Source organism: Psilocybe cubensis, chromosome 8 (assembly GCF_017499595.1).
Source record: "Psilocybe cubensis strain MGC-MH-2018 chromosome 8, whole genome shotgun sequence".
NCBI classification, from domain to species: domain Eukaryota; kingdom Fungi; phylum Basidiomycota; class Agaricomycetes; order Agaricales; family Agrocybaceae; genus Psilocybe; species Psilocybe cubensis.
Window position 1 is genome coordinate 150817 of NC_063006.1, and position 18909 is coordinate 169725.

The window sequence follows — 18909 nt, forward strand, 5'->3', positions numbered from 1 at the left end:
TGCGATTAAACAGAAAGGATATCTCCGGAGTGCACCGAACACCACTGACCTGTCTGAGTAGATGGCCCAACAAGAGGACGTTTTCTGGAGCAAATTGCGAATATTAGATTTTATACTTGAACTTTGGCTGACAATTCCCCATCAATCGCGATGATTATTCTGCAAAATATTTCTTTGAAATGCTTTGAGGTGACCTTTGAGCGACAACGGCATCTCGCATGCCGAACAAAGGTCACGTGTAGTTTGAACTTGGCAAAATTCGCATTGAAATGCCCACGAATCTGCCGAATCTCAAGCTTCGTCGTTTCCAATCGTTTAGGAGAAGGAAGGGCAGACGGCTCCGCTGGCTACCAACCGTCTCATGCCGGCCATGTCTCCTTCTCCAATGACACAGCCTTGACCCGCGTCTTGGGCCTCTGCAGTCGACAACCTGTGTTTTTCCAGTGTAGACCTCTACTTGTCTGCCAGCTGCGCAGGTATGTGGGTTATACAAGGATGCGCTGCAGCATAAAGAAGGCCTACAAGCTCCCAGTCATCCTTTCCTTAGCACCCACCTCTCGTTGGGAGCACCAAAGCCAATGATGTTCCAAAATGCACGCAACATCCGCATATCCGGCACACCTACTTTCCAGAACATAAACGGCTCCTACCATTATCACGATCACACCTCAAACACGACCAACAACAACACAACCACCATTACAGGCAACGACTTTTCGCAGACCGTGCACAATCATAACACATACACAATTGGTACGTTGCCTCTTATCATCATCGACTCTCTGTCTTTTGACTAACCTAACTCTATATAGAAGGAGGGAGAAGGTCGTATAGTCAGCCTGAGGAAAGTTCTGGGGTTCCACAACATAGTACGCCGACCATTTTTTGTTCACATTCACTAGACTAAGCGTTGTCCCAGCCCCTCAAGCCCCCCGGCCGCCTACAATCCACTCCCTTCCCAATTCGCAACACATTTCCCCTCCCCCCGACACCCAAGTATTCCACATGCAACCGTACCCGCACCGATTTATTACTAAGAACCCCATGTCGGCCACCATACCGTATACGTACCCTTCCCTAGGCGGTGCCGCCTACGGCTTCCACGAAGGGCATCATATGGCCGCGTCCATTCTCCCAGGACATATCGTGGCGATGTCGCCAGAAGTCAGCTTGAGCCTTACACAGTTCTTCCGCAAGCTCGAGGATCAGGTATCATGCGAGAAAACGCGGGACGCCGGTACAATAACTGACACGGACCTGGACATGGATGGGGATGGGGTTAGGGATGGCAGTGGGGATGGGGAACAGGTGTACCAGGACACGGTATACCAGTCACACCCTACCACCGCACCCCCACCGCAGCTCACTTTTGAGAGGTCTGGTGCAGCCCATATCGGTGTTTGTACCCAAGTACCACAAACAGGAAACCAGTGGGAATGGGCTACGCCACATCGTGAGTGGCAGTCGCAGAATCCATCCTCACCCACATGTCTGCATAACTAATTCTATCTTTCCATAGAACCAGCACAACAACCCCTTCCTCAAAACTCGCACCTTCAAAACCAAGATAACGACACCAACGCACCCTATACATCCTACACTCCGGTGCCTAACCAGTTCAACCTAGCAGATCAACAGCCTAACGCGAACTCAAATTTGAACGCAAACTCAAACTCGAACTCGAACTCCAGTAGCAATCACAATCATAAAAAGAACCCCATTCCCCCACGCGTCCGACGAACGCTCCAAGCCGCATTCACATTCAACTCGCACCTCGGCGAGTCCTCCTCCTCCACAACATCCAGCACAGAATACGACTACACTGCCGCATCCAAAAACACCACCTCCCTCCCCTTCGCCTACACACACTCCCCCGAAGCAGGTACAACCCATACAGACGCGGTAGCACCGCGTATGGAGGTGTGTGACGGCACAGTCGTCGAGATGCGGCGCGCAGAGAATGTGCATACGACCTGGGATGTGCGTGGGGACGATGTGGGTCGGGTACCGGTGCATGTGCAGAGGCTGTGGCATTGTGAGGGTGAAAGTGAAGGCGAAGGCGAAGAGGAAGAAGGAGAGGGAGATCGTGGGGATGGAAAAGGGGTGGTTTATGCTGGTGAGAGCGGCGATATGGATGGAAGGATGAGATGGACGGGCAATAGGTCACCTTTGGAGTCGATGCAGATATCGATGGGGTATTTGAGGGTGTGAGGTCCTGACTTCGTCGCTTTCTTTGACCCTTTGATACATTAAAAGCAATTGGTCTGTGTCATTCAAGAAGCTCCATGGGTCTTGGAATACGTACTATAGAGGTATGTTGTTCCAGTAAAAATCACTGTATATGTTCCTAAAGCTTTTCGTGAACAACGAATAATATATTCAGTTATCATATTATTTCATACCCATTAGAAGGTTTAACAACATTGCGGGGTGAAGTCCTGGAAAAATTGGACCAGTATCTTCATCAAGGTTCTCTTCAATTGCAAATGTGAACTATACGGTTTTTGCAGCCATAATTGGTTTGAGCAGAGGTGACAAAAAGAGGGCCGTAGTCAGCGCTACCATCCCACACCTATATACTTTTTGTGAGGTGGCATCTGAATCTAGAAGCTATGCGGGTGCGGTATTTACAGCTGAACCGTCAATCGACAAATTACTGGTTACTATGACTCAAAATCGCATCTAGAACCAGACTCTCTGATATGATATGATCTTATAGCTAGTATGCACGTAATGAAACGGTTTTCAAAATGCAGAATACGTACAACGAACTCATCTGATTGTATAGACACATATGGTAGAGGAAGGCTTTCCATGAAGCTCAGGTACGAGAAGGGAATATTCATATTTCTACATTACATCTTTGTAATCATGATATATTGTGATGATACCGCTAACTACTTGGCAAAATTATGTTCAGCCAATTTGATGGTATCGGGGTACCTGGGAACGTAATGAAGCAAGATCACTATCTTTAGAAATTATTACATGATATAAATTTAAACCCGACAGGCCAACGTGTCCTTAGTAAAAATTGGTCTTGTCAACAAAGGCTCTATAGATCTACTTAATAAATATACTTACAGGTTGTATCTGTATTCGTAATCTGCTGCAATAAGAATCTGCAGCCTGTAGGCGCAATGAATAGACGAATTCAAACCTTCAGTCTACTTCACTCTATATGTAGAATGCATATCGGCTTCCTCATCCTTCGTGGCCCCCAATACAGCCTTGTCTTGATCAATTTACTTGATAACCATTTAAGTCATTTCTTTTGCCTGGAACGATCATGAGATTTTCGCTATACTGTGTAATCAAGGCAGGTATAGAAATTCTCACGTCACTGTGTTGCTGGAGTCAAAAAGAATCAATCTGGCGACCATGATCGTTGGTGCCATTCCCTTGACCAATTAATCATAAATATATAATTGGCGAGTGTTATACGCATTCTACTCACAGAAGTAATGATTACCAGCCCTTGAGTGAAAGGGGCCATTACCTTGGGCACAGTCGAAGATTGCGGGAATGGTTCGAAAGCCATGATTAGGGCTCCAATAACGCCATGAAAGATGAGAAAAAATGAATAAACCCCAGATGACTCGATAATCGCGATGATAATACGACTATAGACCCTTCCAGATACCGGTGTGGCCGAGATGTTGCTTTTTGAGGCAGTGAAGATTCGGAATGCGATGTAAAATGTAGTGTATGCTGTGGTTACGAGAGAGGCGAACACCACGGTATCCTCTTCAAATGTAACAAAACTAAATTGAGCTAATACCGCAAATACGCTCATCCCTTCATCACACGCCTTTAATATGGCAATGAAATGTGAAGTGTGACTGTATAAGTAACGTACCTAGTTGAAGAAAAAGAGCAAGCAAGGGGAGTGTAATTACTGTCCATGATTTTGCTGAGACGTGATAACATCTCCAGGTCTGTAAGTGGCTAAGTCATTGCACACTTAGCAAAATAATGATCAGCGAACCAATAGAGCATCGGATATGACCAGAGAAGCGTTAAATGTGAATGTCTTGAGAAATTTGACCGACAGTGGCGAATTATTGTCCGTGCCTATGGGGTCTATCCAGGCGCCATCCATGACAGGGGGGTGATCAAGGAGATACCATTGTGAAACGAAGTAGAGCAGGGAGAAAAGGTACAATAAGCACAGCGCCATGAGCACAGTAATATGTCCAGAATCGTTTGATTTCTTCGAAGCTTTGATGTATAAAAAAGTTGGTCCGAAAAATTTAAGGAGATTTGATTGTGATAGAGCACGTACTACAAAAGAATACTGTTGCAGTAAAAACTGTCGTATATGTTCCTGGAGTCTGTGGTGAGTAATGCCAAAATATCTGCTTGCCCTGCAGAAATACCCATGAAAATGTTCAAAAACATCGAGGAATTAAGTCCTGGACCAATTGAATCAATATTCAAAAAGCTCTCATTGTTGAGAGAATAAGGAACCGATGTGATATGGGAAGACATGATGGGTTTGGGGCAGCAACGAGCGAGTATTCTGAGGGACGTGGCCACTGGTGTTACCACCCCTGCTTATATTGTCTCTGAGGTGGCATATAGAAACGAAAGTGATACAGTAATTACATATCCATCAGTAGATAACTTTCTGGTTGCTATAACAAGCATTACATCTCAAACAAGAATCTGATCTGATCTGATTTTATATTTGCCAGGTGGTATAGGTGTAATGACAAGGTTCATTGGTAGGGCGCACGCAGAATACATTCAATACTTAGCAGTTTTAAAGGACAAAGATTGTGGAATGATATGTTTATGCAGTTCAAAGTAGAGAAAGCAGATTATAGTATGCTTCGTAAGATTACCTGTCGAAACCATGTTCTGTTCAACAATTTGACGGTATCAGTAACAAGTGATCAAACATGATTTCTATCTTTAGTTATGCATAGACGATAAATGTTCTGACTCGTTTCAGTTTAATATCTCTCTCTGGAGGTCCTACTCCTATTCTCATAGTTGTTTAGCCATCACATAGCTTTGCTTAGCTTCGACGCGACTGGGAGACGCCGAAAGGGGCTAGCGCTTTCGCGACATAGATCACGTGACCGAGCACATCGAGTCATCGACAATTAATAAAATTCCTTCAAAAAAGTCTTATCGATTTTCAATCTGGCCGTCTTTTCATTTTCCCGCTATATTTCTGTTCCTCTTTCGCCTTTTAACTATCGCAGACCTGTTCACTTGATTTCGTATTTTCGATATTTTCACTTACCAGTATCCTACACGCCGCTAACGAAGGCAAATCGAACAACACGTATAACCAAAAGGATGGCCTCGACAATGCCCTCGCTACCTTCAGTTCCAGGAACGGATCCCACAAAATGTGTTTTGGACTCCTTCCGGATAGCTATTGCTCAGAAGCTTTCCAACGCACTACCATTGACGTTGGAACAAGCATTTTCTGGAGTTGACTACGGCAAGAAGGGTGAGGACTTTACCGTTGCGCTTCCTCGGTTCAGAATACCGGGAAAGCTCGAGGAAACAGCTGCGAAGGTGATAGACAGTGTGAGTATCACAACTAGACTTTTATTTCAACGCTCATGCTTTAAGCTAACAGTTCCAATCCGACGAATGGGTCGAGGCAGTCGTTCTTGACAAATCTTTCCTCCACTTTCGCGTAAACACGAAGAGCATGATCCGTGAAGTACTCAACCAGATCGACAGCCTCACTCGCAGCTCTCCAACTGGTGAGGCGACGTACGGAACGAACGATTCTGGCAAGGGAAAGAAAGTTATCATCGAGTATTCGTCGCCCAACATCGCCAAGTCTTTCCACGTTGGTCATTTGCGCAGCACCATTATTGGCGCATTTCTTGCGAATCTATACAAGGCGTGTGGATGGGAGGTCATTTCGATGAATTACTTGGGAGATTGGGGAACTCAGGTGAGAAGTCTGTTCTTGGCTTTCCCATTGCCCATTTGCATCCATGCTCTCCCTCGGTTCAATGCCCTAGCCCTTTTAGTTCCTTCCGTACATTTAAGTTGACTATTTTTCCAGTTTGGTCTGATCGCCACCGGTTTCGAAAAATATGGCTCCCAAGCCGAACTTGAGAAGGACGCCATCAAGCACCTCTTCGATATCTACGTCGCCATCAACAAGGATGCAGAATCCGACCCCTCCGTAAAAGCCGCCGCAGCCCAATGGTTCAAGCGCATGGAAGACGGCGACGAAGACGCACTCAAGAACTGGCGTGTGTGGCGGGAGATGAGCGTGAAAAAATACGAGAAGGAGTACGAACGGTTGAATGTCAAATTCGACGTGTATACCGGCGAGAGCAAGGTCGGCAAGGAGTCGATGGACGCTGCGTTGGAGAAGTTGGAGACGATGGGTTTGATTTCTGACAGCGATGGTGCAAAGTTGGTAGAGCTCGAAAAGTGGAAACTGGGCAAGGCTGTCGTTCGCAAGAAAGGTGCGTCATCCATTCTCGTTGTTTCCGGTCTCGTACTCAGCCATGTTTAGACGGAACCTCGATTTACCTCACTCGTGATATTGGTGGGGCCATCGAGCGATACGAGAAATACAAATTCGACAAAATGATCTACGTTGTCTCATCTCAACAGGACCTCCATCTCGCTCAATTCTTCAAAGTCCTCGAATTGATGGGCTTCCCTTGGGCGAAAGACCTTGTCCATATCAACTACGGTCTGGTGCAGGGTATGTCCACGCGTAAAGGCACAGTCGTCTTCTTGGACCAGATCATCAAGGAGGCTGGAAATGTCATGCACGAGCAGATGATGAAGAACGAGGAGAAATACAAGGCTGTCGAAGACCCGGAAGAGACTGCATTAGAGATCGGTATTACGGGTGTTAAAATCCAGGACATGGCCGCTAAGAGGTACGAAAACAGCATTCAAATCTTTCTTTCAACCTAAACGTTTCACAGGATCGGCAACTACACATTTAACTGGGACCGTATGAAGTCCTTCGAAGGCGACACTGGCCCATATCTCCAATACGCACACGTCCGCCTTGCATCCATCGCGCGCAAAAACCCCACCCTGACCCCGCTCCCACCCTCATCCGAAATCCAAACCGAGCTGCTCGCGCAATACGCACATGCGCGCGACATTGCCTTCCTCCTGGGCACTTACCCCGACGTCGTCAAGGTGGCGATGAAGACACAGGAGCCGAGCGGGGTGGTGACATTTGCGTTCCGCCTCGCACACGCGATTAGCAGCGCCTGGGACTCGGTGATCGTGAAGGGTGAAGAAGACCTGGAAAAGGCACGCGCGAAACTGTATCTGTACGAGTGTGCGCGTGAAGTCTTGGGTGCGGCCATGAGGTTGTTGAGTTTGAGGCCTTTAGAGAGGATGTAGTAGGGTATTGATACTGGAAGTGGTATTTGAATTGCTTTCTTTGACTTAATTTATATTCTTTTGCTTTTTCTGTCTCCTCTTTATTCAGTGATTTCTTTTGGTTCTGTACTCCGTGGTATCCTTCACTCCGACTGTGGATGACAGTGGTGGTGGTAGGTAGAAGTTCTAGGTCAGCCAAACCAGCCCGGTGAAATGGTTCCCGTGGCTCATGGCGAATTCGGATGACGTTAATGTCGGATAGGAATTGGAGGCTGGAAAAACCAGTTTGGCTAGAACATTCCCGTTGGGTAGGCAGATATATGGTCTCGTGGAACAATTAGGACCTTTTTGGAGAAAAGAAGAAAGGTCGAGTGCCTTCAAACCTAGTTATTAGGATCCAAAACAAAAATCAATTGGCTAATATAAGCAAGATATGATACAATGGTAAGTATAACATACACATTACAATCAAGGATATACGCATTATGGCAAGGGTACAGCAAGATAATCAAAGGTAAAAAGGAACATCTTCGGCGCTATCCAAAATCTTAGAAACGCCTTCGAAACGAGGGGTCAAATGCACTCTAAACGGCTTTGGAGTACGACCAGATAGTCCATCATATTCCTCCAAACTAATTGGCTCGTTCGGAACGGATTTGAAGTTGAACGACCAGAGTAAACGTGAACACACTAGCCATAGCTCGCGTTCTGCCGTTTGAATTCCGGGACATATTCGCCTCCTGAAATATAAATAGAACTTTATGAGCGTCTATTTGAAGGAAATGTAGAGGGGTTAGCGCCTACCCGGCTCCAAATGCCCAATGATCACGAGCCATTGGATCAGAGAGTTTTGAAGATTCGTTACAGCTAAGACCGTCATCGAGATACCGGTCAGGATTGAAGGAAAATCTTGCGAGAAAAGTCAGAACATATGTGGCACAGAATAGTAAAAGCAGCTCACGGATCAGGATATCTAATTTCATTATGATGGATAGTATAGCAGTTCAGGATCACGACAGTGTCTTTGGGTATATAGTGTCCCTTGTAGGAGAAATCTTCGGTTGTAAAATGAGGTGTTGCATTCCAAAATGGCGCGTGTAGTCGTTCCAACTGGTGGCATAAATTCATGATGAGCATTGTTCCGGTGGAGGAAAAAATTCTGAAGTCACCTCTTTGATTATAGCTCGGACATATGGGAGATTAAACTCGTCCTCAATAGTAGGCCAGCGATCACGTCCAATTACTCTGTCCAGTTCTTCTTGCGCTTTTGCACATATTTCGGGATGTGAAGGGAGAGTTGCAATAAACCATTGGATCATTCCAGAAACCTGGGGAACGATAAAGTTAGGGCCTATAAAGATAACAATGACAGATACACCGCACCGAATGTACTCCTCCCAATGTAAATACAGCTGACAACATGCAGATATCTTCCCAGTCGAGCTTTTCCGACTCCTGATTCTCAAGAAGAGTTTTGATCAAACAATCGGGAACTTCCTCCCCGGCTAACATCTTGGTCTTGAACTGGAGAAGCATTGACCCGTAGGTGTCCACCATATCGGCATATAGTTGATGTCCTCTTGCTTTTTTTGGAGTAGGAATGTACTGAAGAATCTCGAAGAAGTCAATTACATTCGCCCACGGTCCTGCGTTAGCTAATGAGAATGGGCGCTTAAATATTTTTGGATTATTACAGACCAGTAAGTTCCATAAATTCCATAGTCAGTCTCAGGGCCTTTGCAACCAAAGGATCGTCCAGTGAGGTAGTTCGAATCCCAAAGGAAAGTATGAGCATGTTACTAATATAAACCCGTCAGTTTCATCAATTCAAACCAGTGATTGGTCCACGAACTTCAACGCATATCTTCCAGTAGCTTGTGTCGTATTCAATGGGGTTGTTCCTCGTTGACTTTCCTCATAAAGAGCTTTCATCAGCATATGAGCCTCGTAGTCCATAATATCTGCATGTCCCTCCATTGATTTGGGACTAAGGGCCAGAGTCGCAAGACGTCGATGTTGTCTCCACGTGTTCCCATACGGAGAGCCAGTGATAGCGCGTCCTCTAAGAATAACCTGGCTTTTCATGAAGTATCGCTTCCGGCTCGAAAATATTGCTCCGTTGGTGACGAACAGATCCTTGGCAACTTGCGGATCCGAGATGATCACAAATAGTTGACTGCCCATCCAAATGGAGAAGAGGTCCCCATACTGCTTTGCCCAACTATCCAGTGCACGCTCAGCATATTTGCGCAGGTAGGCGTATCGTGTTGGGGGGCCGGGAGGGATTGTATTTCCGTCTTTGTCCTTTACAAAGCGACGAAGTGCGATGGGGCTTAGAAAATATGCTCCAATAAGCAGTATACATGCAAGAGTTGTCTAGCAATAGTTTTATTATCAGTAGGGCCGACATCTCTGGACAATGCAAATTTACCTTTAGAGCTAGGTTGATGGACTGAGTCACAACAGTTCCAACTAACGACATCGTAGCGCAAAGATATTAAGAAAGTTGTCTGTCGTGTGCTGGATGGTTTCTCCGTCCTTTTATACTTATATTGTACGCACAAATCGATGATGAAATGGTAAATTGGTTCCCATACAACCTACATGCCACCATTCCAATGGTCTGTGCCTATACCATAGTTGAAGAACATTCCTTTTCTGATAAGTCCGAATGAGCTACCATGAAGAAACAAACATCTCCAAGCATTGTTGGCATCGGTTATACGACTAATCTGCGGCATGCTCTCGGTATTGCCTCTTTTGTAAAACCTCCCGCCCTTTCTATCGTTTGGCAATGCATTCTAGGATATATAGTACGTCCTGAAATGTGTACCTAGACTGAATCTGCATAGTGTAATGACATTAATGAGTCGGGATCGGACAAGCGGTCGGCGGTCCGGGATCAGAGTTATAAATTACATCGGTTACCTGCTCTTTGACTTTGAGACGGGTAACACTGTGGACTCTGGCGGCCGTCAACCTCTCACAAAGCGCCGCGGCAGGGTCCATCTCCATCGTTAGCTTCAGCGGCTTTTAGATCGCAACAATAGCTAGAATTCAATTAAGCAAGTCTGCACTGTAAATAATCACGACACCGGAGATACCGATGGGCGGTCGTTACAGCGCTTAAATATAAGGTTAACCTGACTTTTGTTCCGGAAGATTGAATGTAATAGGTGTACAATGGAGTCAGACTCAGGCTGGCCAGCGCTATACTGGTATATATAAACAAGAGACATCCTAACTTCTGTGCCAACGACGGCATAAAGTAAAGCTCCGAGAAACGTAGAGCCATGAGTGACGGAAAACTCAATTTTGGTTGGGCTGTACCCTATGTACAATATTAGGGGCTTTACCAATGGGGATGTGCATCAAATTTCTACATAAATTTCGGTAATTAGCGCTGCTATAAATAGTTTGGACATCGCCACAGTTCCCCAGACTTTCACCTCCAAGATGGCAGGGAAGAGGATGCTGCGAGTTGACGGTCATCAAATATATATAACGGGCTGAGAAACAAGTGAGACCGAGCTTTATGCACGCAATTATATTTTAGGTCAGACACTCAGGATCTAGGACGTATATTCAAGATGCCTACCTGACCAGCAGTAGATGTTTGTCATTCAAGACGCAATGTGCTCCTCTAAACGAGCAACTCAACCCACTCGTAAATGAGCATGAAGGTGGTGCCTGCTCTCCGTCATCCGGGATCTACGCTTGCTCCCCGAGTGGGATGCTGGCTGGCTGTACGGGATGCGCTGGAAGGCTCATGCAAAAATGCGCGGCTGCATGCATCTTTTTGATTGGGCATTAATTCATTATTAGAAAGTCTCCATAACATTTTATACGGGATATATGAGGAATTTAATAGGGATATAGTTCAGACGCAGACAACCAACAAGGTATTGACCGTAAGGTCACACAAGGAGGGTTCATAGGTGGATAGATGGAGCGGATAGGATTGTCCACAGAGCTGCTCTTCGGAGAGGTCAAAGAATGCTAGTGCATCGCTGAATTTGAATGTTTGAGTGATGCAAGGCTCGATTTGCAAAAATTCTATGAATATTCGTTCAAGTATAATGAAGCTTTCAGAAGATAAATGATTCTGTAAGCAAAGATTAATTGAGAAAACAGTGCTTTGACTGGATCATCTCTTCGATACATAGAAAAGATAGAGCTGCAAGAGAACAAACAACTTTATGCAGGCGCGCATCGTTGGGGTAGCAACGTTTAGGGCAGGTTTGCACGTGATTAAAAGCCTTTGAACCTCATGAGTACACATCGAGGCATGGGTTTAAGTTGATTCAAACGTTTTCTAGATGCCTTCGACATATCAATCCAATAATTAAAAAATAAGTATCATTCGATAGGGGAGCATACATGGCATTTGGCAATATGACATTTGGCAATCATAGATAAATTACGAAGTCTATTTGGAGGAACACATTCATCAAGAGATCAAGCTAAGTGCTATCAGTGAACGAGCAAAAATAATCCCGTGCTACACTACTACTACTCGGACAGGGAGCCGTCATACAATCCCATGGTGGACATCCTTTGTCGTTACTGATTTTTCTATGGCTAACACAGCAGATGCAATAACGTCCTGGCTAGAACCTGCACTGCCATACTGATGATTGAAGTACAGATTTGATATTGGTGGTACAGTCGTACTGCAGTTATGTGAGGTTTCGGGCTCCTCCAATGCTAGTCGGGCCACCATTACAGTTGGAGCCAAACCCTAAAACATACATCAGAATTACCAAATATCAAGTACAACGGACTGTGGAAGATACTTACAGCACCTACAGTCAACACTATTTCCACATATGGGACAACCTCAACCAATGGAGATTCTAAATTGTGGAATATTGGTATGACCAGAATAATCCCCCAGAAGAGGAACACCAGTGAATACAGTGCTGCAGACTCGATGACAATCAACACTATGCGATTGTAGAATGACTTGAAGGATAGGACGTGCGAGTTTGATAGAATATGAACTCTGTATCCAATGAGAAATGTCGCAGAGAATGTGGTGCCCAGGGACACAAATGCTAGAGCTGTAGAGATGTTGTTGGATAGAGTTTCCCTAGCCTTGGTGGCTAAAATGGGAGAAGTACCGTCAAATATTGTGCTTGTAAGTGATAGAGCTGATTGAAGAACGATGAGTGTCATTTGTTAAACTCCATCAGAGTGACATACCAAGCTCTGCAGTCAGAAAAATCAGAGAAATGGAAATCATCTTGATCGACTGACCCCATACGTGATAACACCTCCAAATCTAGCAAAAGCAAATCAGACACATTCAATCTATTATCACACAGTGATTAACTAACAAGTAGTGCATCAGATACAACAAACAGGAGGTTGAATAAAAATTCATTGAATATGTGGAGCCAAGTCGGAGACGACAGAGATGCCACAAAAATTGAATTTCGAGTGGATCCGTTGACGACGATCGACCAGTTGAGATAGTACCATTGAAGTGAAAAGTCTAAAAGACAAATCAAATATAATAGGGAAATGGAAAAGACCACAATGTTGCGGCTTGAATTCGATGTTTTTCTTGACACTGTTAGCAGAATCAGAAATAGTAACACCAAAAATGAAAGGAGAAAATGCACAGTAGATATACATCGTTCCACAGTATACCACTGTATATATGCCTAATAAACGTTAATCAATATATTGAGGTCAGTATAGTTCTGTTAAGGCCTTACCCATTAGCAAATTGAACGTCATAGAGCTGTTGAGATTGGAACTAATTGCATAGTTCTCGACATTTACTGGCACCGAGAGATTTGGAGTGGTCATTTTGGAGGGATGGAAGAATCAGTACAGTGTTTACAGGGCAAATAATGTATAATCACTCTTTTATAGCTGTACAGGTAAACCCAGAACACGGTAAATGTGCATAAAATATCTTCTTTGATGTAAGGTTTGACTGACCGCTCAGTGCTTACTGGCAGGCCCATAGTCAATCTCTCAGTTTTCTTGGGAGGGTGTATCTACTTATGGCGAGTTCCTGGTGAAAAAATGATGTCTTTTGTAAGACTTTGTATCATTCATGATACTCCACTCGTCAATATGCCAAAGTAGACTGATACGCAATCTCCCTATGCATACCTGTTGTTGCCATCATTGTGTCGTCCAAAAACAGACTTGTAAGGTGGGCCGTTGCTACGCACGGCAGATATGAGTCCTTGTGATCAATTCCTTTGGAATTTATAAGACATGTCGTTTAGGAGGGGCATCATCCAGTATATTATATGATTGTAATAGCTCCATCTAACTTGAAGACAAAGACTGGACTGAAATGAATGAAATCACTAATGTTTAAGTTGTCCTATTGTAGATAAGCTATATAGGTAAGTAAGCCATGAATGCAAGGGTAATGAACAACTGGTGAATTTCTTAGGTCTACATAAATAAGTAGGCCTTTAATGATATAGTCATAAATAACTATTTAGTTGCTGTAGGTAACTAAGTAGGCCATACAATGCTGGAGCAACAAGAAACCTTTGAAAATTCAAACAGCTTTTGATCAATGTCGAATGGCAAGATATTTGAAGTTCCGACTTCCTTGCCGAGCCATTGCCGGCTCAAAAAGCGTTTCATTCCCTGCCAAAAGCCTGGATTGACAGGCTTTTTGACAGCAACTGAAATTTAAACACCGACGTTGAGCTGATCGATCGCCGGCCCATCAAAACAGCGATTCTTGTGCATGTGAACGGCCAAAATCGCTCATTCAATCGCCGATCAAACCCTGCCGATTGATCGCCGGCTCATTAAGCGTTTCACGATTTTTCGGATATACGTCGAGTTCGATATAAAAACGATTCCTCCAAGGGAGGACTCGTAACATGTGATCATACCAGGCAGTATTTATAGTAAAGGAATCGATTTTGGGGCCATTTCGCACCTTGAAACGACCTCGATATTCTGGAGGAGCAGGGAGACCAAAAAATTGGAGTGAAAACCGGAGTTTTGTGGAGTTAAATTGTTCAACACGTTGATGAGCCGTTTCTTGTTCCTGGTTCAGAAAGATTGGGGAAGGCTCACAGAAGGCCTGGTGCTGCCTGGTTTGCAAGGCTGAAAATTTGCTTTTGTTTCGCTTCAAAGGTCCGAGGATAGCTTGTAATTTATCCTATCAGTATCATAGAGGTCATGGTTATGAAATGCAGCTCGTCATTTCCATTATCCTACTCTCTTAAGGAGGAAAGATAAGCGAAGCGGGATATAGTGAGATAGTGAGATAGTGAGATAGACAGGTTCTATGATATGATAGGTGAAGTCTCAAGGAGAGCGTGTGCTGCTTTCTACATGAAGTTATGCATCATCCTTCACTTTCTTTGTTTTAGATCGCAATGATGAAACGGTTTGTAATACAAAGAAAGAATTTTAACCTGCTATTCTACAAAGTCCGACTTGGAACTAATCGTACAAAATTACACAATATGGAAGAAACCTGACGCATACTCAAATATCAAACATGACTTATTTTAGAGGGTACATCGTCAATACTCTTCGCTCTCCAAAATTCGCCTGTTGAGTTCAGTTGTTCTTCATTCTCAATACTGACTGGCGAAATGATGGGTCTTGCATTGCAGAGGTTATCGCTACGTGTACCCCAACTGCACCACCGCGTTGGCCCATCAAATTGTAGTCCAGAAATGTGGGAAATTGCGGCCGCCACAGTGGCTGGCCTACTGGATGCGGTCAAAGCTAGTCTGGCAACCAGTATTGTCGGCGCCATGCCCTATACATGTCTTAGGACCATACACACATGGGACAACCCTTGAAGGTATTAAGTACCCACCGAACATACAGTGAGAATTGCCCTGACATAGTAGCTTGCCTGGAGTACAGGGGACCCAGCTGTGTTGAATGACGGAACGACGGCCATGACAGCGTAGACGATGAGCAGAATAGAATAGAGGGCTGCAGACTCGAGTAGCATCACTATAATATTATTCAGCTTTCTCTCCGACGTGAATCTATGACCCATTTCCTTGACATAGTGGTGGATTCGGTATCCGATCGCGAACGTCGTGCTGACGGTTGTTGCCAGCGATGCAAAGAGCAACGCGCTCGTGATGCTATGGCAAAGTCGGAATTTTGCGTCACTGCTCATTGAGCTGTTGATTCCGTCTAAAAGCGTGATAGCGAACGAGAGACCTAGATTACCATTCAATCAGAGAAAATATATGTCGATGATGGACTCGATTACACACCACATTCAACTACCAGTAGAAAAGATGGGACAACAATAATCCTCCATGATTTACCCCATACGTGATAACATCTCCAAATCTGAGGTGGTTTTCAGTAAATCTGGAGATAAAGCATGAAGTTCCCTTGCAGCGTACCAAGAGCACGTCCGATACCACAAATAAGCAATAAAACAGAAAATTGTTGAGAACCCACATCCATCTCTTTCCTCCAACAATAATCCAGTTAAAAATACTTTCTCTGGTGTCTCCATTTGACACTATGAGAAAATTGAGAAAGTACCATTGAAGTAGGCAGTCTAAAAAGCATAGGAAGTAAAGCACAGAAATTGCCGATATGACAATGTGGCCCGTTGACTTCAAAGACATTTTGGACACTGTGGAACTCTTAGCATGTAGCATACCAACGAGTAGGAGAAATCCAGGTTACTGTAAAGGTACATGGTTCCACCGTACACCATCGTGTATATTCCTGAGTTAAAGTTAGCATATCAACAACATCGTAGATCAAAACAGAGAGCAGACCCATCAGAATGAAGAATAAAATGACTGAATTGAGGTTCGCACTGATTCTACCATCCTCAACAGTGGCTGAAGACTGGGTACTGGATGTAGGCATCCTAATAGAGGTTATGAGGTATTACAAAAGATGCTCTGGTGAAGTAGGCCCTTTATATAAGAAAATATATTGGACTGTTAAGATATATGGTAGACCCTGCTTGTTCATGGACCAGTTATCTTATTTTAAACACCACGAAAAGTCATGTGTGACACTTCTGTATGTATGAGAAGGTACCCCAGATATGCCAATAAGCTGTATAAGGGTACTATTTACAGTCAGCTACAACCATCCGAGTATAATCGATGCCATTGTACAGGTCCAAGGAATGAACTGAGTCCTGAGTCTATCCAGGCTGCTACCCCCACAGTAATTGCATGACTCAGCATACGTCAAATACACAATTCCAACACGAAGAACGTCACCATGTTCAGCTATACCAGTGTCGTCGCACTCGGCCAGGGGGTCTGTGCTTATACGAACTATGTCAACTTGAAATGAATAACACCATGGCAGCCGGTCTGTACAACTCAGCATTGTGCAACGTATACGCCATGGAGTCTTTAGAAACAACTTTAGGGACATCGTGACCATGTGAGACGGGCAATACGACTGTGATATGATGTTGGGAACTTGTTTAGTGGATAAAAACAAGCGTGTCAACAAATATAGAGCAAGGATCGCCAACCTTGGGCTAAAATTAAATACGTCCGAGGATCTCTAGTGCGGTAGCCCTCTGCGCTGATTATTTGGTGATAATCCTGTGGAAAACCTCGAAATCTTTATCCCAAGTTACATTTTGCTATAGTAATCACATAGCTTAATGCAAAAATGTTTAGATAGTCCCTCTTTGTTATTTCCGACGCGGTGACATGTAAGAGCACCAGAGTGGCTAGCCACTACTAGAACTTTCTTCATCCCCACGATCCCCAGTTTTAGAGGTGAATTGCAGACCGGAAATATTGCCGATGGTTCCCGACGAAGCCGTAGTACTTCCACCAGTAAGTGCAAGCCTCGCAACCATAACGGTTGGTGCCAGTCCCTACAGGAACTCATCAACATTGCCTTTTCTCAACCCTGAAGTGGGCTACATACCGCGGAAATTGACAAAACTGCACCAACGTAGTACGTTGCCTGAATCGACGGCAACTGGAAGTTTTGCAACTGGGGAATTACCCCAGTCATGGCATAAACCAGGAGGACAAGTGAGTAGAAGGAGGACGATTCTACAATTGTTACAACAATGCGCTTATAAGCTGCTCTCGAACCGAGGATGTTGTTTTTGGAGGCGCTGTGGATTTTGTACCCGATGAGTGAGGTTGCGCATACCGTAGTCCCAAGTGACACGAAAGCCAGTGTTGTAGCAATGTTATTGAACATGTACGTATTGGATTCACTGGTCAGTGAAGGTAACATCGCGTCCAGTACGGTTGTTGTTATGGTTAGGGCTGCATATTATAATAAATTACAATGTAATATCCATTTATACACGTGGTAGAGACGAAACATACCAATTTCTGCAATCAACAAAAACACAGGAATCGCTATAACCTTACGAGAGTCACCCCAGACGTGGTAGCATCGCCAAATCTGCGGAATGTTGATGAGCATATCATAACTATTTCAAATCGTCAAGAGGATCATGCCAGAAGTCCATCGGCCACAATGAGCAAAGAACTGAACAGGAAATTATCCACTGCTTGATACCACACAGGTCCTTGTAGAGAAGACCAAAAGATGGTATCTCTGGTGATCCCATAGGTGATGAACGACCAATCTAGGAAGTACCACTCCAAAATTGTGTCGGCCAAAGTAAGTAGGTACAATGTCGATATCATTGCAATAACGACGCGGCGACTTTTGTTCGAGGATTTCCTGGACCCTGCAGTTGAAATTAGGAAGGGAAAAGCATAAATGCGCGCCAGTTTCTCACAGTAAAGGTACAACGTTCCGCCATATACAACCGTGTACACCCCTATGTCTGAATCAATATACAGCAAATCTGTGGGTTAATAACACACACCCAGCAATAAATTAACCAGCATTGAGGCGTTCAGGCTCGCGCTTAGTGTATATCCTTCAACAGTAGATGAAGGGAAACTGTCAGAGCTAGACATGGTGGAAATGTTCAGTATGAGAATGTAAGTGTACAACGACTCGAATTAAATATCTGACTCTGAACAGTGGCTGCGCAAGGCACAAGTTCGCATTATGTACAAACTGGTACCCAACAATCAAGAAAATGCCTCGCATAACTGTTTCTACGACAAACTGAGACCTCTCCTCGCATGCGATCAGGAATACAGCTGTCCATTCTTAACAAACCACAAAGCCAGTATATTATTACGTTCCAGAGAGGTGATATGGGTAGCATAAACTAAGTTGCCGCTTGTACATCAGTCTGCCCGATAATCTCAATATACAGTGGCTTCATATGTGTAGTTATATCCTAAGTTGCGTTATATACACTGAAAACAGATCTCCACACTTCGTTCAAACATTCGAACAAAATTTTCTACTACTCTACAACGCATACTGATCCTACACGTGTTAAAAACCAGTAACCAGGGCTCTGATAATCGTGGGATGGAGAACAGTTTGAGGCAGACAGTATCCCGTAATGTGATTGCAATGCTACGTGCTTTGCTGACAATCTAGGCGCCCAAGGAGTCTGCTTATCATTGCTGGAATATCGAGGTGAATAGGCACCGCTCATGTCCAACCACCCGCCATCAAACGATGTGATACATCTTATCTGTGGTTTGCGTTGGCACAGCA

At 44.4% G+C, this 18909-nt stretch overlaps 5 protein-coding genes across 5 annotated transcripts; 2 read left to right on the plus strand and 3 right to left on the minus strand.

Annotated features, from left to right (window-relative positions):
• Window positions 1–581: 581 nt before the first annotated feature.
• Window positions 582–2211, plus strand: JR316_0008603 (uncharacterized protein; the record flags this gene model as incomplete). The annotated part of the gene is made up of 4 exons (XM_047894316.1): window positions 582–753; window positions 813–869; window positions 920–1453; window positions 1520–2211. The coding sequence occupies 4 exons, from the start codon at window positions 582–584 to the stop codon at window positions 2209–2211; spliced, it is 1455 nt and encodes a 484-aa protein (XP_047745775.1).
• A 3111-nt stretch (window positions 2212–5322) lies between these two features.
• JR316_0008604 (Arginine--tRNA ligase, cytoplasmic) lies at window positions 5323–7359 on the plus strand (the record flags this gene model as incomplete). Its single annotated transcript, XM_047894317.1, has 5 exons — window positions 5323–5547; window positions 5600–5926; window positions 6041–6452; window positions 6503–6878; window positions 6927–7359. The coding sequence occupies 5 exons, from the start codon at window positions 5323–5325 to the stop codon at window positions 7357–7359; spliced, it is 1773 nt and encodes a 590-aa protein (XP_047745776.1).
• A 487-nt stretch (window positions 7360–7846) lies between these two features.
• Window positions 7847–9820, minus strand: JR316_0008605 (Cytochrome P450 monooxygenase virE; the record flags this gene model as incomplete). The annotated part of the gene is made up of 8 exons (XM_047894318.1): window positions 7847–8078; window positions 8143–8247; window positions 8300–8448; window positions 8508–8666; window positions 8722–8984; window positions 9037–9137; window positions 9191–9714; window positions 9770–9820. 8 exons carry the CDS (start codon window positions 9818–9820, stop codon window positions 7847–7849), a joined length of 1584 nt encoding a protein of 527 aa, XP_047745777.1.
• Window positions 9821–11869: 2049 nt separating this feature from the next.
• Window positions 11870–13155, minus strand: JR316_0008606 (uncharacterized protein; the record flags this gene model as incomplete). Its single annotated transcript, XM_047894319.1, has 5 exons — window positions 11870–12079; window positions 12139–12491; window positions 12544–12622; window positions 12678–12835; window positions 13062–13155. 5 exons carry the CDS (start codon window positions 13153–13155, stop codon window positions 11870–11872), a joined length of 894 nt encoding a protein of 297 aa, XP_047745778.1.
• A 3868-nt stretch (window positions 13156–17023) lies between these two features.
• Window positions 17024–18248, minus strand: JR316_0008607 (uncharacterized protein; the record flags this gene model as incomplete). Its single annotated transcript, XM_047894320.1, has 6 exons — window positions 17024–17173; window positions 17227–17579; window positions 17643–17721; window positions 17796–18013; window positions 18065–18106; window positions 18155–18248. 6 exons carry the CDS (start codon window positions 18246–18248, stop codon window positions 17024–17026), a joined length of 936 nt encoding a protein of 311 aa, XP_047745779.1.
• Between the last annotated feature and the right edge of the window lie 661 nt (window positions 18249–18909).